This window comes from Sycon ciliatum, chromosome 1 (genome assembly GCF_964019385.1).
Source record: "Sycon ciliatum chromosome 1, ocSycCili1.1, whole genome shotgun sequence".
Taxonomy (NCBI): domain Eukaryota; kingdom Metazoa; phylum Porifera; class Calcarea; order Leucosolenida; family Sycettidae; genus Sycon; species Sycon ciliatum.
In genome coordinates, this window is record NC_088643.1 from 63742300 (window position 1) to 63766883 (window position 24584).

Sequence of the window (24584 nt, forward strand, 5' to 3'; positions counted from 1 at the left end):
AGCGATACTCTATCACTAAGCTATGGTGCTCCGGATGGTAGTCATGAGTCAGTCACGTGTCAAGTTCTGCATAAAGCGTGTGTTCCTCTTACTAGTCTTAGGAACAACCAACTTCATAATTTTAAATAACTAATAATAACGACAGCGACCGAGGCGGTACTGTGGAGAGAACTTATCACATCTGGGTTTGCTTTTTTTTTTAAGCTAGGCAATAAGGGAATAAGGCAATGAGAATGTTAAAACAACACTATGAGCCATAAAGTTCACAGCGAAGAGAGCGGAAAGCGATTGAATTCTCACTTGAATGACTCCCGGAGAGATGGTAATATGCAGCCATAAATGTCAGATTTGCGCACTATTTCTTAGATTTTGTTGTTCCTGTTTCCTGCAGTTCTCTTTGCTGAGCTTGTTATTAGTCAGACATAGAGGAGCAGAGGCAAATCACCTGGGAAGAGACAAACAGCAATGATTGGACGTAGCGATGGCGGGTTGGCTGACGCCAACTATGATGATAGCCAGGCAAACTTTATCAATGTGGAATCTCCCGCAAGGGATGTGCAATCTTTCTCATTGCCACTGGAGCAGTATTCGTCATCTCCTGATGACATGATCAAGCAGCCCACCATGCCTGCACACACAGTGACACCATCACCAAGTGAGGGACTACCCGCCAGAGAACGCGCGTCATCAAGTGAATACCTCTCCAAGCGTGGTACGATGCCCAGCGTGGCTCCAGCAGCGGCACCACCATCGCCCCAACAGCTGAGAGTATCAGAAAACAAGAAAGAAGCAAACGAATGTATCGTCAACAGACCCTGTACCACCAGTAGTCGCAGTATGACCGGCAGCCACAAAGGCAGCAGCGGCGGCGCTAGCAGGAACACAAGTGGCAGGAGAAGCAGCAGCAGCAGCAGCAGCAGTGACAATGAAAGTGACAGGATAACATCTGCAGATAGATTACACAGTCATGGGCATCCTGGTCATCCCAGTCACCACACTCATGCCAGCCGTCCTGTTCATCGCGCTAATCCTGCTAATCCCAGTCTTCATCCCAGTCTTCATCCCAATCATCCTGGTCATCACACTCAGCCTGGTTGTCCTAGTTGTCACGTCACAATGGACACGGTTGAGAGTCTGCGACTTGATAATGAGATGATGGGCGAACAATTGAAAGAGCTTCGAAAAGCGAATTCTTTCTTTTGCGACGCACTGGCTTCATGCCAGGCAATACTGGAGACTCTGCATCGAGTCACAAAACGACATCGGGAAGAGTCAAACTATATTGGAGCAATGCTGGATGGAGCCAAGAGGAATCTGGAGGAGCTCACGGCAGCCATGGAGAAGCTGCAAAGCGAGCGGGATACACAAACGGGTGGAACTGGTGGTGTGCAAACAAGCCAACATGGCTCCCCGACCCTACAAGCATCACTTCCTCAACTCAACGCTGAGAAAACCAGACAGCTGCCTTCCAGGTAAGATGGTATACTGGTCCGGTGCATGCGTGTATGGCTTAGATTTCATTAAAATACTGGTGTTGGACAGGTTTTGCAGTCATAGCTACACCTAGACCTGTCATGTGATTAAAGAGCCACATGTATCTCCAGACTTCTCATAATGATCACGGCTGTAGGCAAACCTGTGTCGTGATCCTACATGTACAGTCAATCTTGTCATGGGTAATTCTGCTAACACTTGAATGTGATCGCCACAACGATAGCCAGACTTGCGCATGATTGTCATAGCAACAGGTGGACTTGGGCGTGATGACCATAGTGAGAGCTGTACTGTAGCTGAACAATCTGAAGCAGGCATAATTGATTTGACCGAGAGTCGGAGCCCTGTTCACACACTGCATAATACTTGGACGCAGAACTTTCTAATAGCACATTTCGCGTAGTAGAACACTAAATAAAGAAATCCAGTGTTTTTTCCGCTTCTGTCTGGTGAGAAATCATCAGCAAGGTGTAATAGCTGCTGATACTGATTTCTCCTCGGGTGTCGAGCTGCACAGTTTCTTCCAGTTTGTCTTGTCCGCTGCTTGTTGTCGGCACCTGGAAAGGTCTTCCATGGTCTTCATTGGCACACCCATCTTATTCAGCTGAGCGACCAGACTTGTGGCCAGTGTCAACCTTGGCCGTCCACGAGGTGCTTTGTTGCCCTTGTCAAAATAGCCGCTTATGGCTACTTGCGGTGGCGTGTCCGTGTCCATCCGTAGCACATGACCCGTCATTCGTGGTCGCCTACATGCAACTGTGTCTGATACAGGGTGGCTCTTGGTTCTGCGGTATAGGTCGTCGTTTGAGATTGTGTCTGGGTATCGTACTCCAAGTAATGATCGCATTTGACGCCGGTGGAATACGTCCGCCTTGGCCATTGCTGTTGACGATAATCCCCAGGTCTCACAATTGTACAGGAATGTCGGCAGTACGATAGCGTTGTACAGGCGTAAGCGTGTCTTCTCCACTACTTTATCCCTACGCAGCCATAAGGCGTACAGCTGGCCAAACACGCGAGAGGCAAGTTCCATCCTGCGCCGAACATCCTCTTCCTCCCCCATCAAGGAGCCAAGCTGCCTAGATGTCCGCCAGCTCTCGGATTCAGGTGACACACGGATCCACTCTGTTTTATCTAGATTTACTTTTAATGACCAATCGTGCAGTGTGTCTGCTATTACAGGCAGAGCATTCTCAAGCCAAAGCCTACAGGTTGAATATTAGGCGATGTCATCTGCATAGCCCGTCCCTGGTGGTAGACTTGCGTCGCCAGCAGGGCGGGGCGCGAGACGAGTTCTGCATTCCTGTAGTGCAGCCTCCAGATAGCAGATGGAGAGAACTGGGCTGAGACTGTCGCCTTGTGGTGTTCCGATAGTGCTCTCAAACGGTTCAGCTGTGGCACTTGCAACCTTAATAGTGATAGTTGTGTTGTGGAGTAGGTGGTGGATGAGACATGTGCAACCTGGATTGGTGATTGCAGACACCACCTCCAGTAGCTTCAGGCGGTTAATCGTATCGAACGCCTTGGACATGTCCAGGCCTAGAATGTGAAATTGCTGTCGGTAACGAATGGCTCTTGCAGCGATCCACCGCTGGGTCCATACCACGTCCGCTGTACTACGGCCCAGGCGGAAGCCGGACTGGGTAGTACCAAGACGACGAGAGAGTGCCCCGGATTCCGTGATGCGCCGAAGCACAATGATCGACATCACTTTGCGGATATAGACTAGTTTAGTAAAGTGATGGGCCGCAGACTGGTTACAGGACCCTTGGGCTCGTTATGCTTAGCGAGAGGTGCATAGGGTGCCAATGCGAGAGCGCAGCGTTGACGAAATTTGCTATGACCGGCGCAAGCACCTCGGATCCATATTTCAGGAGCTCTGCTGGGATTTTATCCAGACCACAATCCTTCCCGTTTCGCAGGCACTTGAGGGCAGTGGCGACTTCAGATTCGGAGATGGGAGTGGTGAGGGAGTGTGGTGATGGCGGTGGTATTTCACCTGCTGTTTTGGCACTGAATTGTGAGGAGAAGTGATCTCGAACATCGACTGGCCTTGTCTGTGGCATGAGCAAGAACACATCCATCAGCTCGCTCGACAATCAATGGTGATCGTTGTCCACTATAACTCTTTAGCTGCGATGCTGCAGTAAACATCTGAGCAGATGTAGGTGCCTTTTCAACCCTCTCTGCAATCCTATCCAGGCGTTCCATGGCATCGCTGCGCTGAGTAGCTCTCAGTGGCGGATCCAGGGGTTCCATGGAACCCCCTAAATTTTGCAAAATGTACTGCTGAGAAATATCGAAAAATTAATAATATTAATTTTTCGATATTGTCATGTGTGTACACAAGGAAGTCTGTCCGATCACACACAGTCAGTGCAGTCACTGAGTCAAGGAGTACAGTACACTGCATACGATAGATCGATACTGTGTGTAGTCCGTACTCAGTGGTGTTCATGGCCGTGATTTACAAACGGACACTGTAGACAACATTGGGTTGTTGTTTCCATTTTGATCTTTCCAAACGATCCAAACTTACCTCCATTGGCGCTGTCATTCACTGCTGCTCTGGATGGGTGTGGTCAGTATTTCTTGGACAAGTTTTTTTCGGAAGAGAAAGGATGTTCCGATTGATTACACTCTTCAATGAACTTCGAATTGTACACGTAGAGTTCAAGCTCCTCATAAGATAAGGGCTCCGAGTCTCAGACATCCTAGCAAAGTCAGTACGAGTAATCTCTACCTGCTGCAGCATGCAGTAGTGGCGAGGTGTTCCTCCGCAGGAACGGAGTGCTGCGCCAGCGATGTGTTTTAGATGACATTGGAAGGATTGTCGACACCGTTTCACTGTTGTTGTTTCTGTCAAGTGAAGGCAATGCTGTTGTCCTGTAATTATAGAGCATCTCTCATCGTAAAAATGCTAAAAATTTCCGAAAGTACAAATGGACAGGGAAAGTTGTCATTTCGCATTTCTGGCTCTCAACGTACCCAATGGCTTGCATAATTATTCGATCTTTACAAGAAGTTGAAAGGGTCTTGAAGCCCTCACTGAACCTGTGTGCCAGTCGATTGCATACATATTATGATTATGTGTCCGTACTAAATGTTACGTATACAATGTAGGATAAGCAGAGGCATTTGGCCCTGTACCGGTTTTCCACCGTCCACCACACCATAACTGCCTTCTTCAGCGCTGGTGGTGTGCTGTGGCAACGTATGAGGCCTGCTGGAGAGCGCAATTATGGTGTGGTCGATGATGGAGGAAAATGTGTCCGTAGTGTGTTTTAAAAGCATGAGATTCCAACTAAAATAATCGGGTTGTCGTAATTACACCCGCACAACTTCAATACAATCTGATTCCATATTTTGGCTGTTCAATTTAGTTCAACCGGAACCCCCCTGTAGAGATGTCTGGATCCGCCCCTGGTTCTGATCTGGTGCATGATGCAGTTCCGCTCCCTCTTTAGCTCTTCTGGATTGTGAAGGCCTGATTGGTGAAGTAATATGATTTCCCTTTGGCGCCGCGAGAGGGTTTCAACCTCTGGATTAGGTACACAAACCCTGCGCGATCCGCTTCTGTGCATGCGTCCAAGAGTACTCTCTGCCACGTCGATGACCGCTTGCGCTGTTGAGTTCCAGGTACTGATCACGGAGCCACTGTCAGATGACCCACAAAATGCAGGTTGTTCATGTGATGACCCTGCGCACACAGTAGTGCTCATAATTAGGCCCCCGTGTAATATGGCGGCATTGTTTCTAGCATTTTCGGTACAATCCGCGAACCCAGCACTTTGGGCTCGTGATGCAGCATTTTGGGGGAAACGGAGCACTTGGCCGCTGTGTATCAAAATTGAGAGAAGTAAAACTTCCCAAACAAGAACGTCACTTCCGCATTACGTGGGTTAGCTTCTTATTAGCTTCTTGTTGAGTAGTTTATGAATTGAAAATAATGGTTTTGACCACGGAGTCGTAAAATACCGGTATTTTCTGACTCCGTGGTTTTGAGTCTTTTGACGGCGTGCGCTGAGGATTACAAAAAAGCGAGCATTTTCCGAGCATTTTCGGCAAGGTTTGGGAGCATTTTCGGCAAGGTTTACGAGAATTTCCCAAAAGCATTTTCGGCAAAGTTTCGGGCATATTACACCGGGCCCTACTCATAATCATTTACACGTAACAGTTATCATGGTTATGTACCCTAATGCTGCGACCATGACTATGCATAATAATTAGAACAGTATGATAGGTACGTTTCTAGAAGATCGAGCCGCGTGCTAGATGTGTTCTACTCCTCGTCATCGCTATTAGTCATGTCCTGCTGGCGCTTCTCAATGTGTTGCCTAGACTCGCCCTGACCACAGAACTATTGTCACTATTCTTGTTGTCTCTCTCTGGCTGGATCGCGTCCAGCTCAGGCAACGCTTTATAACCTAAGTACAGCCATGCTTCGAGGGCTTTTTAGTTATTCCTCTCCTCCGCTCGTATCGTCCGCTAATGCTGTTGCACTTGCTGTTGCACTTCGTCATCCATTACCTGTATCCTAACGGTAAGACGCTATTATCAATATTATTATCATGTGCTTGTTCGCGTAGATATCAGCATGGCCTGCAGACTCTATACATTATGTAACTCACTCTCTCTGTGCTCTGTTGTGGAGATATGGACGTAGTCCGGGTTGTTTTTAGAGTCAGACAAATTGCATGTATCTTGCATGAAGAATCAGGGTTACTAGTTCCGTAGAGAATGCATTTCACCTCAGGGTCCTAACCATAGCCAAGTTATTTGCTTGCTCATTCAGGAATTGTCATAGAAGATCGTAGTATTCACGTATTCCGTAGAGAATGCATTTCACCTCAGGGTCCTAACCATAGCCAAGTTACTTGCTTGCTAATTCAGGAATTGTCATAGACGATCGTAGTATTCACGTGAGATCTGCCGCTAGGGAATACGGAAGCGGGATCATCACATTCACGCAGTTTCTGGCAGAGGCTGGACTCGTATTCCTTACGGACATCAGCGTTTTCTAGTCTCTGGATTGCGATGGGAGCAGTGGCCTTGCCTGCTGCGGCAGAGTGTACACGGTATAGACCAGTCAGTTTCATTTCCGCAATGACAATTTTATGATCGCTGAATGTCTCGGTTCCAGCATACAAACGAGCTCTCACAACTAGTGGCGTGTAGCGCTTTGGGATCACGATGTAGTCAATCATGTTGTGGATCATTTTCCTGAGGCCATCAGGGGATACCATGCATCCAGTCCATGTGGGTCTATAGCGCATTGAGTAGCGGAAGAGCGTATAGCCAACACCAGATGATGCATGTTAGCCCACTCTACCAGCGCTTGACCATTGCCAATTTCTTACACCGTTGCCGTATTGACCCACATACGCTGCTTCACCTGCTCCGACTTTGCTGTTAAAATCACCAAGCCCAACCACGAGTGTTCTTCCACTGCACTTGTTCCAGGCTGTGGACAAGGCGTCATAGAACCTTTCACGAACCTCAGGATTACTCTGCGCTGCTGGGTTTGTGGGGCCATGTGCCACGACGAAACGAACAGGTAAGGTATTGCCTTTGCCTTGAGGAATAGAGGTCGACAGTTCCGACTCGGTCGGAAATTTGTTTGAAAGTTGATACAAATTTGTTGAGCATGTTCGATATGACAAATCCATTACCTCCATGCCTGTCCTCTGCTCGACCGAAGCTGACAAACCGATGCGACTCACCGAGAGGCTTATCGACGGTCGTTGTCATCTTGAGCTCCTGAAGTCCGCAGAAATCAATACGATAGGCGTCCATGTCACGAGCTAGTTGCTGTTGCTTCGACGCAGAACAAAGTCCGCGCACTTTGAACGTGGCGAATCGAAACCCCCGGGATATCATTTTTCAGAAGAGTTATTGAAAGTTATTGAAACGTTAAATGTCACAAGCTTTGACAATCAGGTAAGAAGAAGAATGAAGAAAAGAAGGAGAGAGAGAGAAAAGAAAGCTAGGCAGTCAGCCCAACACCGAATTAATTAACCGAATTAGAACTTTCTAGCACATTTTATTGTGCTAGAAAAGTGCTGAAACTGTTGCCTGATGCATGATTTTTGATGGAACCATTGAATTTCAGCTCCATAGACACCCTACATGGGATGTTACCGGGTGATGATAAGATGTCCTTACTGGGGCAATGTTCTGTGTCTGTGTTGGAATATCTGCCTTCTGCTCCCGTGTGGGGGTACGCAATAGGTCACAGCCATATCCAGCATCACGGTCGGCTTACAAGCAACTTCCGAGCGCTCTTTCAGCATCCCCGCAAAGATCGTATTTGCGAGAGAGAATCAGCACACAACCGCCACTGCAAGCCAATAACTATGAGAGTGAAGACGATCACAATCATATGTATTCTAGAGGTGAAGCTGTGTCTCCACCGTCGCAGGCGCGCCGAGCACCAATCGCCATGCAGTTGCCAGCGCCATCACCACCTGCAGCTCACCGGCCACACTTGTTATTGTTGCCATCCGCTACCATGGATTATTGCGAACGTAATAGCCCAGTGCATGCCATTGATGAGGTTAGCAATGTGTGGGTAAATGTCAGAAATAGATTCAGGGCAACTTCAGGCACAAGGTTGTTTTCTCATTTCCCCTCTTTGATAGATGCATATCTGTAGGAGCATATGATCTCAGTTTCCCTGTACAGCTACATCTGAGTGTTATTCGCAGGTTGAGGTATGCAAAAATGTAAACAAAAAAACATGGCAGGACACATGGGCACAAGTTGTGAGCAACTGTCCACCACTGTGACAAGTGAATAGAGCGATCAGAATAATTATGTGATTACTTGGCACAAAACTGTCAAACTACGAAAGACATTCAACGATTTGACAGCTACCGCCAACACATCTCCTATGCGCAAAACAACAGCCTTAACACTTGGAAGGCTCATAGTTATGAGTTCGGGTAGGAACAAAGAGGGGAAGGTGAGCACAACGAAAATGTGCAAATGCTAAATTTTCACTGTGCAACAAGGAATAAGCAAAGTAGATGAATAGCAGCATTTTGGCTCTCAATTGTCCCTAAGCCTTGAGTTCAGGTGTTGTTCAAACTTCGTTATGGAACATATGGCACCCTACCTGTATTCCGATTGGAAAACATTCTGAGAAGAAGTTTGTTGAAAACCAAGAAAGAAATTGGTCATTCCCCATCTACTCCCAGACAAAGTCTATCTCTCTGACGTCACAGGGAGGCTCTATTCTGGGCAAGATTATCATGATACCAAACAATTTTAAAACTTTAAGCTGTTTTAACTCGGGAACAGCTGCTCCCGTCAACACGGAACATTCACAGTTCGGATCAGTGCATTTTCGCTACAAAACTTCCTCTTTAAAGGGGAAGTTTAGGCAAAAATTTAAATTTCACCAGTCGTAGTCTTCGGGGTGCTGAGTCGAATGGTCTTAGTCCGAAAAAGCTGAGACGCTCCCTTCTTACTTGAATCCCCATCGAACTCGCGCACTTCCACCGAAACTGGGTGACTGCGCCCTACTAGATGGGGATTTGTATGCAAAATGTCACTAAAAGCGCCGTTTCGTTCTTATAAAAGCACGGATGCCCGCGATTGGCCCATATGTTGTAGTCTTTTGGACGCTGAGTCGACTGGTTTTGGTCCGAAAAGGCTGCGATGCAGCGTTCCTCCTTTATTCCCAATCGAACATGGTTGAACAAGTGGTCACGTGCTCCTGGGTGCCCAAATCACCTGGTCACCACGCCAGCAGGCGACAACTTTCACACCGAGGTTCAACTCGAGTTCAACTCGAGTGACAGGACTGCACCCAAAAAAGGTCAAACAGGCTAGTAAGTTGTACCCTGCAGGCACGGTGACCAGCTGACTGGTGTACGCAGGAGCACGTGACCGCTTGTTCAACCATGTTCGATTGGGAGTAAAGGAGGAACGCTGCATCGCAGCCTTTTCGGACCAAAACCAATCGACTCAGCGCCCAAAAGACTACAACATATGGGCCAATCGCGGTCATCCGTGCTTTTATAAGAACGAAACGGCGCTTTTAGTGACATTTTGCATACAAATCCCCATCTAGTAGGGCGCAGTCACCCAGTTTCGGTGGAAGTGCGCGAGTTCGATTGGGATTCAAGTAGGAAGGGAGCGTCTCAGCTTTCTCGGACCAAGACCATTCGACTCAGCCCCCCCGAAGACTACAACTGGTGAAATTTTAATTTTTGCCTTAACTTCCTCTTTAAGATCAAACTGTAAAAGGACACATGTGTAGGTGTCATGAGCAACTGGTTACCACTTCTCAATCTTGTACAATTCGTACGACATGACATGGAGCGATTATTGCAATGTTCAACATCGAGCGGCGCAAATCATAAGGCACGGTTATTGCAATGTTCAACTTCCCTCCGTGATGACATTAATAAGAAGCTACTTCAAGTAGGTGCTTTTAGGCGAGGCAGAGACAACTTGGACAGTAAGGCCCGCCGAGCTTTCTATCTCGGAGTTATACAGAGCAAATTAGAGTACGCAAGCACATCATATGTTTATTCATTACACGCTGCAGAATACGATAAGCTTCTAGGACTGAGCCGCCGAGCTGTTCGTGTTGTATTTACCTACCCTTCCCGTGCTGACGTTGAGCCCATTTTGCGTTGTCACAACCTCCACCCACTCAGCCTACGCCTCACTCTTAAGCTTTTCATTTTTACTTTTCGGTGCATCAGGTCCCTTGGCAGTCCCCTCATCTCCCAAATCTTTACGACCCGAAATGATGCTACCCACACTACCTCCCAAACCAGAGGCCAAACAGCCAGTAGTCTCTTTCTCCCCCCCCCCCCTCCCCCATTCATGTCCCGTCCAGACCTCTACAGTCTCTCATTTCTTGGTGCTGACCGCTTTAATGCACTACCCGCTATCATTCGATCCCAGCGTACTTTGCCTGCTTTTCGCGCTAGCTGCTCACAATTTCTCCTTGGGCACCCTGTAGGCCTGTTGGGTATACCCAAGTAAAATAATAAATACTACTACTACACTACTACTACTACTACATCGAGCGGCGCAAATCATAAGGCACGGTTATTGCAATTTTCAACGTCGAACGGCGCAAATCATAAGGCACGGTTCGTGACGGGGTGACGTTTTGGCCTAATTTTTTGTTTTCCAGGATTTCTTTTCGATTATTTCTCCTTGCATGAAGCGGGATCAAGTTCGTAATAGCAGTTTTCATAAAATCCAGAAAACAAGCCCGAGAAGTTGTGCCATTCCAATGAAACGATAAAACCATGTGCCCAACTCAGTGAAGTCTCTTCTGAGTACGATGGAGATGGTTGGCAGTTTTGGAGCTCCTGCTCCGGCCTCCTTTTCTTTTAGGATTGAGAAGGACTGGTCTGCAGACCACTTGTTTTACGCCAAGGCGCTCAAGCAGAGTAAGGTAGATATAAGTCAGGTCTGCCAGGTGGACCTTCAGGGCAAGCCTGGACATTGCGTAGTTACAGTGAACAGTTCTGCTGAGCGGGAAAAAATACTGGACGCAGGAATCCGGATTTCCGGTAAGCAGGTGCTCTGCGAGATTTCCGGGGTGGACTTAACCCATCTGCATGTGTTTGGGTGCCCTGTCGGGCTTCAAAACAGTAAATTGTGTGCTGCGCTGGGCCAATTCGGCCGAATTGTTGGGTCGCCTCAACAGAAAAAAGTATTGTTTGAGGGATTGGAAATAAGTACTGGCACCCGTGTTCTCAGCCTGGTCCTCCGATCACCAGTTCCATCTACGGTTACCGTAGGTCAGTTGAAACTGCGAGTATGGCACCGTAGCCAACAGCAAACATGTTGGCGCTGCAACAACAGTGGCCACGAGGCTAAAGCATGTCCCAACCGTGGGGCACATGCAGCTTCCCGGCCTCCACAAACGCAGCACCGCAACACAACCGGTACGAGTACAAACCCTCCCCCCAGCGTCAGTACAGCCACTAATACGGGTACGGCGACTACCCAGCCCGCAGAAGCCGCTGCAGAGCCAGCTGTCGTCAGTGTGGAGACAGGTGCAGCTAGCAACGCAGGGCTGAACACTGCCTCAGTCAACAGCTATCGCCAGGCACTTTTAGCCAATGGGACCAGCACTGGCACAACTGATACCAGTAACCATGTGCTGGCTTTCAGTCAACCTGGAGACAAAGAAAAGAGCAGCGGGACAACCCCCTCTCCTGATGAAGAAGGCTTCAGATGTGCAGCAGGCAAACACACCTTCTCCGCCACTGTCTTATCCGGGCGCACTGAACCACCTGCCTCTGCCTTGAACGACCCGCAAATTGCGTGGGCTAAGGAGTATTCAAACCGTGAGCGCAAGAAGCTGGCAGAGAGAGTTGACGCTGCCCGCAGAGGAAGCCACTGAGTAAGTACTCGTTGAAAACTGTCCACATTCTATGAACCCAGCCCATCTATTGCTCTATTTGTATATACCGTTTTCTTCTGTAAATTATCTCCTCCTGAACACTCATGCCGCTGAACCCTCTTGCCAAACCCTTCTCCCCTAGGAATCCTGCCACTCCGCATGCACAGTCACCCTCAGTACACCCTCCACCTACCCAGACCGCAGCGCCTCTCAAGATCGGTGCCATAAACATATGTAGCCTACGGTACAAGCGTGCAGAAGTAGCTGCCCTCATCCGCGACCGCAGCTACGATGTCTTGGGTATCTCGGAGACGTGGCTGAGTCCCGAAATTGCAGACGGAGAACTTAGTATCCATGGTTACAATTTACACCGTAATGACAGGCACGGCCGGATGGGTGGTGGGGTCTGCTTTTATTACCACCAAGACCTTCCTATTCGAGCCCGTTCTGACCTTCATTCCGACAAGATCGAGTCTGCTTGGTTGGAAATAAAAGGTCCACTTGGCTGCCACTTGATTGGTTGTATCTACCGTCCCCCCGGGGAATCAGTATCTTACTGGACAGACCTAGAAGCGGTGATCCTGCGTGCCAAGCTGCAATCGGCCTCCATTACAATGGTTGGTGACTTCAACGTCAACATGGACCCAAAACAGCCTGGTCCCCAGCATCACTATCTCAGTGACCTCTGTGCCGCCTATGGCCTCAAGAACATCGTTAGAGAACCCACTCGTGAAACTCCCCGCTGTCCGAATGGTACTATAATTGATCTCATTCTGGCTGACCCTACTCATGCAACTGTAGCTACTGTCGTACCTCTTGATATCAGTGATCACAGTGCCGTGGAGTGCAATATCCAGGTCGATGTTCCCCGGACTACACGGCAGGCCCCAAGGCACATGAGAAGAATCCATAAGATAGACAGTACCGCGTTCCGTCATGATATCTGTGAGGCCAACCTACATGACTTTTCTGACTTCAATGATGTAAATATCATGTGGAGAGAATGGCATGCCAAGTTTATGCACGTTATGGATAAGCATGCCCCCCTATGTAACTCAAAGCCTCCCAGACAGTCCACACCACGGTGGGTAGACGCAGAACTACACAGGCTAATGCAGCGAAAACGTCGCATTCATAAACGTTGGAGACAGGACAAAACGAATGGAAATCTTCACACTGAGTTCAAACGAGCACGTAGCATTGCTCGGAACGCTTCTCGGCAAAAGAAAAATGCGTACTTCGCCACCCAGTGCAAAGAGAATGCTGGTAACCCAAGAAAGTCTTGGGAAATTCTCAATGCCGTGACAGGGCGCTCACGGTGCCGTCAAGATCCGTGCTGCGATGTCCATGAGATCAGCAACACGTTCCACTCTATTGTTACAGACACAAACCGACCCGACCATCTCGGCGTTCCGTGTGGCCCCAACGGGCCTGTCTCCCTAACCGAGTTCTCCCCTGTAACTCCATCGGACGTTCAACGTCTCCTTCAGCAGGTAGATGATCGCAAAGCTACGGGAAGTGACGGCATACCGGGTTCGCTATTGCGGCAGTGTTCCGATTTATTGGCATACTCTTTAGCAGTACTGTTTTGCACTTCCCTCCGTACTGGCACGGTTCCTTTGGCGTTCAAGCTGGCGACCGTTGTACCGCTTTACAAGACCGGGGACCCATCAGTCCCCACCAATTATCGCCCTGTGTCCCTCCTTCCAGTTGTCTCAAAGCTGTTGGAGAGAGTGGTGCAGCGTCAGCTAGTTCGCCATCTAGACTTGAGTAATGCCCTACCTGATTCTCAGTTTGCTTTCAGGAAGAAGTGCTCCACTGAGGATGCCCTCTGTGTTCTCACGGACAGCTTGCAGAAGGCGAAGGACAGTGGTCTGGTAACTGGGCTGTGCCTCCTCGACATGTCCAAGGCTTTTGACAAAGTCCGGCATGGTATCCTCATCCAAGACCTTTTTGACGTTGGTATCTCTGGTGTCGCCCTGAAGTGGTTCGCGAATTACCTGACAGATCGCAGGCAGCAAGTTACAGTCGCTTCGGCCACAAGTCGTGCTCTTGACTGCACCTGTGGTGTGCCCCAAGGCTCCGTCTTGGGGCCTGTTCTCTTTAACGTCTACACCCGTGATGTGAAATCGGTCTCATCGCCAATACCCAGCGTGCAATTCGCAGACGACATTGCTCTGTATGATTCAAAAGCTTCCGCTGGGGAAGTCTCCAAATCCGTCTCTTCAGCTGTCACTGATCTCGCCATATGGCTTAAGTCACGCGGCCTAATTTTAAACGCCTCCAAAAGCCAGGTAATGACTATCTCACCGCAACATGCCGGGCCTGAGGTCTCTATCGTGTGCTGCGATACCTCTCTACCGATAGTGAAGTCTGCGCGGTATCTTGGTGTCTTTCTTGACAACCGCCTGAGTTGGGATGTACACGTCAGCGCCATAGTGACCAAAGTTGCGAGGAAGATAGGCGCCTTGTGGAGAGCCCGTCGATGCCTCTCCCGCAGCTCGCGCAAGGTATATGTAAAGGCTATTGTCATGCCGGATATGATATATGGTGCCTGCAGCTTCTCTGCAGCCCTCCGCGTGACCCAACTTCAGCGTCTGCAAGCCATGCAAAACCGGGCGATCCGATGCATTGATGGCAGCCCGCCATGTTCCGCGATGCAGCCCCTCCTGGCTGCCAACTCGATTTACCGCGTCACTGAACTTTTCAAACAAAAGCTCCTGATCTTCATCTGGCGTTGTCTAAATGACTCCACTAGCCTTGCTCTAGCCCAGCTTCTCAAACCAGCAGCATGCAGCGGCAGAAGTACGCGCCATCAGCATGCCAATGGTCTGCTCAGCCAGCCAGCTCGCAGTCGGTGTGGCCAAACGAGATTCGCCACCGCAGGAGCATTGCTGTGGAACAGTTTGCCTAGAGAGGTGCGCACCGTATCCAGATTGCAAGATTTTAAGCTAGCCTGCCTTCCTTATGTATGCCTGAAATAGGTGGTGTTTCGTCAGGTTTGACATGTTTCTTTCGTCTCAGTATTCTCGCTCGCATAGTACTCCACTTCTATGATAATATTGCCTATGCTGTTGCTCATTAGGATTTTGGCAAATTCTATCCTTCGCTTTCATATAACTGGGCCAGGAACCCGTTTGAACTTGCGAAGTAAAATAAAATCAATCAATCAATCAATCAATCATTCGTCTATCACACTCCTGGACTATCCCCAAATACAGGAAGTGACATGAGATCTTATCTTGCTGAAATTCAATTCAAATTGTGTTTGGCATTTTTGCGCATTATCATGGAAAGCGTAGTGTTCGAAATGCTATACATGTCCAAGTGCGAATCGGGAGTAGTTGGCACACGTCGTCTCTTGTTCATAATCAAAATGCAGCCGGTTCGTGCGCTTGTGTCCCCACATACGGTATGAAAGATAGAACCTCCTCTGCAGCCCTTGGAGGGTGAAAGGCTCCGGTATCGCTCTGCCATCTTGGAAGATGGTGCTCATCTTGATGTGGCATCATCCGGTGTCTGGGGAAGTCGTTTTGAGCGCACGTTCTGTGATGTTCGGGTTTTTAACCCTCATGGGCGCTCGAACACTTCCTCAACTCCTTCTCGAATCTATCTCTTCTCTCTCATCATGCATGCGTCACACTCTCATGGAAATTTTTTATTTTTTTATTTTATAAGATTGCATGCTTCACACTCTCATGTAATATTTCTTTCCTTTCTTCGTCTTTTTGTGAGAGCTTGGACAATCCACTTGTCCAGGCAAGAAGGCAGCAATGCCTGTTCATTCTGGCGAAGTAAAATAAAATATACCAACCAACCAACCAACCAACTCCCGCGTCCACCTATGCCAAGCACGAACAGCAGCAGAGAAGGGCCTATGAAGAACGCGTCGGGGAGGTGGAGCATGCTTCCTTTCTCCCACTGGTGTTCAGTGCATCTGGTGGGTGCGGCAAGGTAGCCCACGCTTTCCTGAAGCGTCTTGGCCACATGGTTTCGGAGAAGCGGCATGAACCCTACTCCTCCGTCATGTCCTGGATCCGCTCCCTTGTCTCCTTTGCTTTGGTTAGATCCTGCAACATGAGCATCCGTGGTCACAGTGCTTCTCCCTACCGCAGTCGTGTGAATGCTGGCAGTCCTGTTGTGCTGGCAGTCATCGGGCTGTCAGTTGCGTGACTGAGACTCTTGCGGAGTAGCTGTGTCTTGCATTTATATTCCACACTTATATTATCCGATGATCTTGTTTTGTTTGCTATGATTCCGTGATTTTCTGTTGGTTGCTTTTCTGCTGTGCGAATAAATGCAGTGTCCACTTTGTTAAAAAAAAGTATGAAAAGCAGCACAGCTACAAATTGGATACCGTATTTCCCCGTAAGTAAGTTCTCCCCTATGACTTAGAACACCCCAAAAAATACACTTTCCACTGCCGAATTTATCACCCCCGAAAGACAGTTCCCCCCGAAAGATAGTAAGTTCGTACCCGTCCTACATGTACAGACACCGTACAGTACATACATCATATGCACGGACACTAGAGTTGCGCAGGCTTCCCACTGCGTGTCATTTACCCCCGATAAAAAGGTATTCCCCGAAAGATAGTACCACCCCCGAAAGTTGGTACTCATGTGGCGTCGTAGCTCGTTTTTTTTTAGTGCGGATGCAAGTTTTGGCGTTTTGGAGCTCTGAGGCTGCTGACTGAATCCGGTAGTGGTATCGCGACATAAGCTGACAAAGGGTCTTCAGCGTGCATGCATGCTGTAAGTGGATCCTGTCCAGCTGTATACGTAGGAGTATACATTTCGCGAACACCGACCGGTTTCCGAAGCGCATCCGTCAAATCCAAAGCTACTGTCTGGTATGTCCAGTCATGAAGTGGTGCACTTGTAATAAGCACGGCTCGTGCAAGAGATGTATCTGCTCCACGGAGGGTCGAGAATGCTCGAACTGAAAGCCGGGCAGCTTTGGCAGGTGCAGTAATCAGATCGCACTTCGAGTCGCTGCCTCACAGCCAGAGCTGACGAATACCAGCAAGCCAACAACGTCCCACCAGCCCCCAATCCCATCGTCAAGCATTGTACAGATCGATGTTCAAGCCGAAAATACAACCGGGGAACAACAATCCGCCCCTCAGTCAGTCACTTGAGCGTACCGCATTGCCGCCAAGTGCTAGTGCGGACTCGCTACAAACCGCCACTGGTTCCTCTAGCTCTAGCTCTGTGCGACCAGAACGTGCACCCCGTCCAGCAGAAGTTGTACCAGCGGCACAGGTACGTGCAGGCCAGATTTGAATGCGGGTGATGTAGACGCCTGTGTTGAAGCACTGTTGGAGGCGTGCAGGGGGGCAAGCAGCCATGATACGCCATCAGGTACCGAGTCAGCTGGTATTACTACGGCCACAGGAGCAAAGGATCATCATAATAGAACTTCCATCCAATATGCCACCGCCCCGCTGTGCAGCATCTGATGGTACTGTGGTATTCAGTTAAAAAAATAAAAAATAGTGGCCCCGCTGACCCGCGTACACCGTCCAGTCCAGTGTCCAGCTCCCAACAAGCGGCGTGGGATATTCTGGATGTTGAAGTCGACACACGCACACCTACATGTAGTCTACCAGCGTTTACAGCAGCGGAAGGGTCGTTGACCCTTGAGAGACTGGACGCCACAGACACCTGTCAAGTGGTAGCGGCCGCCTATGAGAAGACCGTCCACTTCGCAGCAAACCTGTTCGATGTGCCACTCGGCACAATTGGATCGAAATTTGTTAACCTATTAACATCGTTGTACAAGAGTTTTGATGAACGCGGTGCCGCGGAAGGAATCGCCATCAAAGCAGCCATGGTGGCCACCCAACTCTTGCTCCAGCGGCCGCACAGGTGTTTGGACCAGGGCGAACACCGGAGGCTCCTGCAGAATCGCTTGGTCCTGTGGGATAACGGAGACCTGAACCAACTAGTCCTGGAAGCTCGCACGATCCAAGACCAGATCAGAGCAGCTTCCAAGCACTCCAGCAAACATCCCAAGCACCAGGATAGCGCCAGGCACTTTGGCAACCTTGTCACCTCTGGAAACCTGAGTGCGGCCGCGCGCACCCTCTCAGCTGACCACTGTCACAGTGTGCACAGCCTTGACTCAATGGTAGGAACGGAGACTGTCCGGGACATCCTGAAGGCAAAGCACCCTCACGCCGGACCCATCAGTGCAACAGCAGTGACATTTGGTACACCTCCAGACGCCCCGCACCCTGTGCGCTTCGCTTCCATCAACAGAGATGCAATAAGGAAGGCAGCCCTCCACACTCAGGGCTCAGCAGGGCCATCTGGCATGGATGCAGGCGGATAGAGACGGATTTGCACCTCTTTCAGCAAATCGTCTGATGCTCTTTGCGATGCACTTGCCTCCACAGCCCGACGGATCGCTTCGTCATACGTATCACTCGAAGCCTACGTTGCCTGTCGACTGATCGAATTTGATAAGCAGCCTGGAGTCCGACCTATTGGTGTTGGAGAGATTGTACGCCGCATCATCGGAAAGGCCATCCTCTCCACAGTTGGTGAGGCCATTGAGAATGCCGCGGGATGCCTTCAGCTGTGTGGAGGGCAAGAGTCAGGCATAGAGGCTGCCATCCACGCCATGCGATCCGCCTACGACCAGAACGATATGGAGGGAGTCCTGTTTGCAGATGCATCCAACGCGTTTAACTCGCTCAACAGACAGGTATGCCTCCAGAATATCCGTCATCTCTGTCCGGAAATCGCGCCGGCTCTCATCAACACGTATCGCGTTCACAGGCGGCTCTCTACGTGGATGGCGAGGCCATCATGTCAGTTGAAGGTACCACCCAGGGCGACCCATTGCCGCATTGGCGATGGCAATGTACGCGTTGGGCACCATCCCGCTGATCCGAGTCGCTGCTGAGAGTGACGCCCTGCAAAGCTGGTATGCTGATGATGCCAACGCAGCAGGGAAGATCCCCCGCCTCCGAGCCTGGTGGGACATCATCGAGCGGAGAGGTCCAGAGTTTGGCTGTCACCTTAACGCAGCCAAGTCGGTTCTTCTTGTTAAGCCCGAATGCACTGAAGCTGCACGGGCAATCTTCGCCGACACCGATATCGTCATCAAGACGGACGGCAACCGACACCTTGGAGCCGCAGTTGGATCACCCGAGTATAGGGCCTCCTTTGCTTTGGCGAAGGTGAAGGCATGGCGAGAGGAGATCCGCGAGTTGTCCACCGTGGCCTCCACCCAGCCACAAGCAGCTTACGCAGTGTACACCAACGTTCTCCGGCACAAGTGGTCATTCATCGCCCGCACAATGCCAGGCGTTGCCTCGCACCTCGAACAGCTGGAGTCCACCATCTCTGAGTCGTTTATTCCCGCTCTTCTTGGTCGTCCCCAGCCCGGAGAGACGGAACGCCAAGTTCTCGCGCTCCCAAGCCGCTACGGAGGCATGGGGATTGTCTCCCCAGTATCCCTTGTGAACCAGTTTCCTTCCTCCCTTACCATCACCGAGAGCTTAGTTCAGCGCATTTTGAGCCAGGATACACTGCCACAGGAGGAGGCGGACAACACCAGGGCAGCCAAAGCTAAAGCCAGGGCAGACGCCAGAAAGACGGAGCAGCGTCATGCCAAGGATGTGTACGTTTGCGTGGATGGAGACCTGCAGAGGTCCATGGATCTTGGGGCCGAAAAGGGTGCGTCGAACTGGCTCACCTGTCGACCACTCAAGCAGCATGGGTTCTTGCTACACAAGGGCGCGTTTCGAGATGCTGTCTGCCTCCGCTAGGGATGGACTCTGCCCCACCTCCCCCAGAGCTGTGCCTGTGGAGCTGCCTTCACTGTCCCGCACGCCTTGTCTTGCCTAGTAGGTGGCTATCCGTCTCTGCGGCACAACGAGCTGCGAGACCTGACGGCTACCATGCTCACATCAGCAGCTCATGATATCAGCACTGAGCCACGCCTCCAGCCGTTATCCGGTGAGTATTTTCATCACCGGACGGCTATTCGTGAAGATGGTGCCAGGCTGGATGTTGCTGCCAGCGGGGTATGGGGTGGCCGGTTTGAGCGAGCTTTCTTTGATATTCGGGTGTTCAACCCTCATGCTCGTTCGAACTCGGTCCACTCCATCCCCGCCGCATACGCAAAGCATGAGCGTGAGAAGCGTCGGCATTATGAGGAGCGTGTTCGCGAGGTGGAGCATGCCACCTTCGTTCCCCTCGTATTCAGTGCCACCGGAAGCCAAGGCAAGGCGGCAACTGCCCTTTACAAGCGACTCGGACTGATCATCAGCGACAAGAAGAATGAGCCGTACTCCATCACAATGGCATGGATCAGATGCAGGTTGGGGTTCGCCCTTCTTCGTTCGGCCATTATGGCCCTCCCAGGACACCGGTCCCGGAGCAGAGTTGCAGTAGCTCAACCATCATCGACCGAACTGTTGGCTGCTGAGTGCAATTTGCATTTCTAACCTGTGGCATGTGCGTAGCACTCAAACAAACATGTGCGCACCGCACTGCACAGACTGTCTTTAATGTTTTGTAGCTTCTCATTGTGGTTTTTTGTGTGTTTTTTTACCAGGCGTGGGCCATCCCCTGATGTCATAGGTGCCAACTGTACTGCTGCATGTACATGTCCAATAAAAAACTATGTACAGATTTAAAAAAAAATTAAAATGCTAAGTTCGAAACTCGAAAGTTAGTACAGTCAAACCTCGTTAGGACGAACACTGATAAGGCGAACTTTCCATTAGTACGAACCAAGGCCAATCCTATGGTTGGCCAGGCAACAATTCAAGTCAAAATTATTCGTTTACGACGAACTTCTGTACAGCGAACTTTCGCGAAGACGAACTATTTTCAAGTGTGATTTGAACAAAGTCAGTGTGAGTCAGTGTGAGTACATGTGGTACGAACTTTCGGTCCACGAGCGTGCGCGTGCGCTGGCTGCTTTTCTTCTTCTTCTTTTTTCCAATAGTCGAGGTCATATTGTACGTACAGTGCAAATTGCTTTCAAGCGTGTTTTGAACAAATCAATCAGTGCGTTATAGGAACTTTCGACACAGTCGTGATTCATTGCACTTTGTCATTGTACTTACCTGTTTCTGGCTTATGCTAAGAAGGACATGCTTCCCATGTACACGTTTACCACAGCATGCACCTTTACGTAAATACAATCCATCTGATTTTTTTTTTACGGGGTAACGGCCTCTTTTACGGGCAAAATAAAGTCATGTAGACGTGAAAAAAATTGAGATACCATGAAAGTTAAAATAGAATTTTATTCAAGTACAATACATTGGGAAACTCCAAGAAATTCCACGTAAAACAGACGGAATTCAGTTTTCAATGGCCGATGCCTACCCCAGCACTATCCTGCGATCCATCTGATATGCATATCGATTTTTGGTCAGATCTGGATAAGAAGAACTCCCGATAAGACAAACATATTTGTTCAGTCCCTTGAAGTACGTCCTAACGAGGTTTGACTGTACGTACTAACTTACGGGGAAATACGGTACTTCCCGTGGCTTCCCGATCCCTACGGTAGTACGGTTGCGCTCCTGGTCATACTCATAGTGTTCTAATTGGATGCCGTCAGGCGGTCCTGTCGCACCCCATCGAATGTGAACTAGGCTTTTTCGCACTTCTGACTGCGTATTGTTACGGTGACGGACAGTTACTCACAACTTGTAGCCATATTATGTTTACATTTATTTTGGTTCAGTACCCGGTTCCAGGTACGAAACCATTCTTTTTTTACTCTCTTTCTTACTCCTGTGCACAGCCACACCATACATGCCTTAACCACTGACACAACTCACTCACCTCCGACATGATAGCGAACAGCTATGTTAGACATACCAATTTATGCTGGGATAACACCATTCAACGGCTTGCAGGGCTAATAAATTGACCGCCACGGATTTTAGCCTGGTATTACCCCAGCTGATTGAAGTGGCGTATTTTTGGCCAGTGGATCACTATTTCCATTTTTCTTTTCTTTTTACACACACACCTCACCACATGTACTCCAGCATGTACTGGTTGTTGGTGACCACCATGGAGAATGAAAGAAGAGTCACACCCACACCCACACATCCATACACATGCGCGCGAACACACACACATACGCACACACACACACACGTACACACACACACACACGTACACACACACACACACGTACACACACACACACACACACACACGCACACACACACACACGTACACACACACATACACAACAACAACGACGACAACACAACCTTACAAGGTGTTTACTGTGGTGATATGTGTTGCTGCAGGTTCCACTGGAAGTTCAGAGAGAGCTGCGTGAGTTTTCTGCAAAGTTCAAGGCCAGGCGTTTAGCACTGCGTCTAACACAATTGGAAGTTGGTCAGACTATCGGTCAATTGGGCACGCCAGACGTTCCTCAGAGCACTATTTCTCGTTTCGAAAAACTGACGCTCAGCTACGTGAATGCGATGAGGTTGCGTCCGTACATTGAAAAGTGGATGTCGCTAATGGACCAGGAGGCATTGTCAATTTGTTCTCCTGCAACCGCTGCTATTAGCTCATCAGCCGCCAGTGGCCGAGTCAATGCTGAAAATAATGATCCTGCCGCTAATAGAAGTGACATGGACATGGCACAGTCCAGTGTTGTCCTCACTGCTGTTGCTCCACAAGATCTGCAGCCTGCTCGCAGCATTGCGTATCAAGTTCAGCCCAAGAATTTCGTGCCCGTGTCGGCTGCTACACATGTGTGCGCTATGCCAGTTCAGGCTGCCCATGACCCCGAGTCCCATCATGGTCAGCTCCATCGCCACCAGCACCTGAAATACCAGCAGCACAAGGAACAACAGCAGAATTACCACCACCACCACCCACACCCAGTTCACAACTCTCGCGAAGCAGCAGCAGAAGCACAGCAATCGGTTGTACTGGAAGGCATGCACATGGCAGCTCCAGAATACAGCACAGACTACGCGCAGCAACCGTTTGTAATGGAAGGCATGCATATTGCAGCTTCAGGATACAGCAACGACTACGCAAAGGCCCATCATCAACCGCAGAACCCTCATTCCCATCATGCACAGCCCAGTTCTAGCAATCCTCACCCCGTCACCTATTATGGCTCCGGACAAGGCGTGCTGACGGCTTATGGGCATTCAGCTCTCATGACTCCAGTGGATATCCGAACACCATCAAATAGCATGCTGATGATACCAGCTCTTCGCAAAAGAAAGCGTCGTTTCGTGCTGGATCAAGACAAAAGAAAATATTTGGAGGAGAGCTTCAGAACGCAGCCAAACCCATTGCCAGAAGATCTCCACCGAATTGCTCACATGCTCAATCTGGAGAAGGAGGATATCCGAGTGTGGTTCTCCAATCGACGTCAGAAGGAGAAACGACTTACAGGGGCCGGCCCTCAAAGCAGGCATCAATCTGCCTATATGGATCTCGAGCCCTACGATGGTAATGTAGGAAGAGATGGAGCTGGAGGTGCTGAAAATACACCCAGTGCACTGTTAAGTCACAGCTACGATACACACAACTCTCCTGAGGCTTATAATAATAATGAAGTTGGAGTGACTGAGGATGATCTGAACAGCACACATGACATTGACAAGGATGACTACTACAATGACTAACTAGTCCAAGTGCAGTCCCCACCTGGTGGTTCTGGCCAGGTTGGAGTTGCTTCCAGTGGTCTAGCACAGCATACACACGTCCGTAATCAACGCCACGCTGACCAACTGGCCGGAGAAATACCTGGTGCTGAGGGAAGCCATCCCTATGAGAGCCTATAAGTCCTGTATATAGCTGAGGTTAAATGACGCGGGCTTTTACTCGCCTGGATAGCAAAAGGTATTGGCTATCCGACTCAAAGAGAAAATAACTTGCGCAGCAGTAGCAGCGTAGCAACCAGTTGCAGGCATGCACATGGCAGCTCCAGGATACAGCATAGGCAACGCAAAATTAATGCCTATCATCAACTGCAGAAATATCATTCCCATCATGCACAGCCCAGTTCTAGCAATCCTCACGCCGCTAAAGCAGGCAATCTGCCCTTATGGGTCACACACCATCGCCACACTGTACAATGCGGCGATGGCAATTGTTACCGCACTTACACTATTCCAGTAATTTTGCACTCACCACAGTTACCCTTACATCGCCACATTATAGAGTGCTATCTTTGCTGAATGTCCCATCATATCCTCACCCATATAATATTTTATCACTTCCCAGGGTAGTATACTCTTATCAATGATATGTTACTTTCTTACTGGTATCCTTGTGTTTGTCACCCCAAAGCTTTTAAATCTTATTGCTATTGCTATTGCTATTTTTGATTTTATCTTCAGTCACGAGTCTCCATTGATAATTATTGTGACGAGAAAACGTTCTGTATCAATATATTCGTTGCTAAGATTTTGATATGAATGCGCCTTGAGTTTTATTCATTGCATTATTATTTTTATAGGGGTGGCTTTATTAAATTTGGTTTTGTGTCTTATCTGGATTATGAAGCGTCCCGCGCCGGGTCACATTCAAATATCGACGGTATACCGTCGATGGACTAAGACGCTCGTAACTCACTTGAAACTTAACGCATTTCCACGATCGAAATATCTGGGAAGAAGCCGAAGAGCTCAGCTTTCTAATGCAACAATCGCCGAAGAGCCACGATGTCGCGTAGCAGAGATATCGCG

General features: G+C 49.3%; 1 protein-coding gene across 1 annotated transcript; it reads left to right on the forward strand.

Moving 5' to 3' along the window:
- The first annotated feature begins 373 nt into the window (after positions 1-373).
- On the forward strand, positions 374-24178 carry LOC135807059 (uncharacterized). Its single transcript, XM_065321142.1, has 3 exons — positions 374-1472; positions 7726-8050; positions 22173-24178. The coding sequence occupies exons 1-3, from the start codon at positions 466-468 to the stop codon at positions 23517-23519; spliced, it is 2679 nt and encodes an 892-aa protein (XP_065177214.1). The 5' UTR covers positions 374-465; the 3' UTR covers positions 23520-24178.
- The last annotated feature ends 406 nt before the right edge of the window (positions 24179-24584 follow it).

Coding starts and splice junctions, on each gene's coding strand:
- LOC135807059 (XM_065321142.1), top strand. CDS start 466: ATGATTGGACGTAGCGATGGCGGGTTGGCTGACGCCAACTATGATGAT. Junction 1,473..7,725: donor ACCAGACAGCTGCCTTCCAG/GTAAGATGGTAT, acceptor GGTACGCAATAG/GTCACAGCCATATCCAGCAT. Junction 8,051..22,172: donor CAGTGCATGCCATTGATGAG/GTTAGCAATGTG, acceptor GTGTTGCTGCAG/GTTCCACTGGAAGTTCAGAG.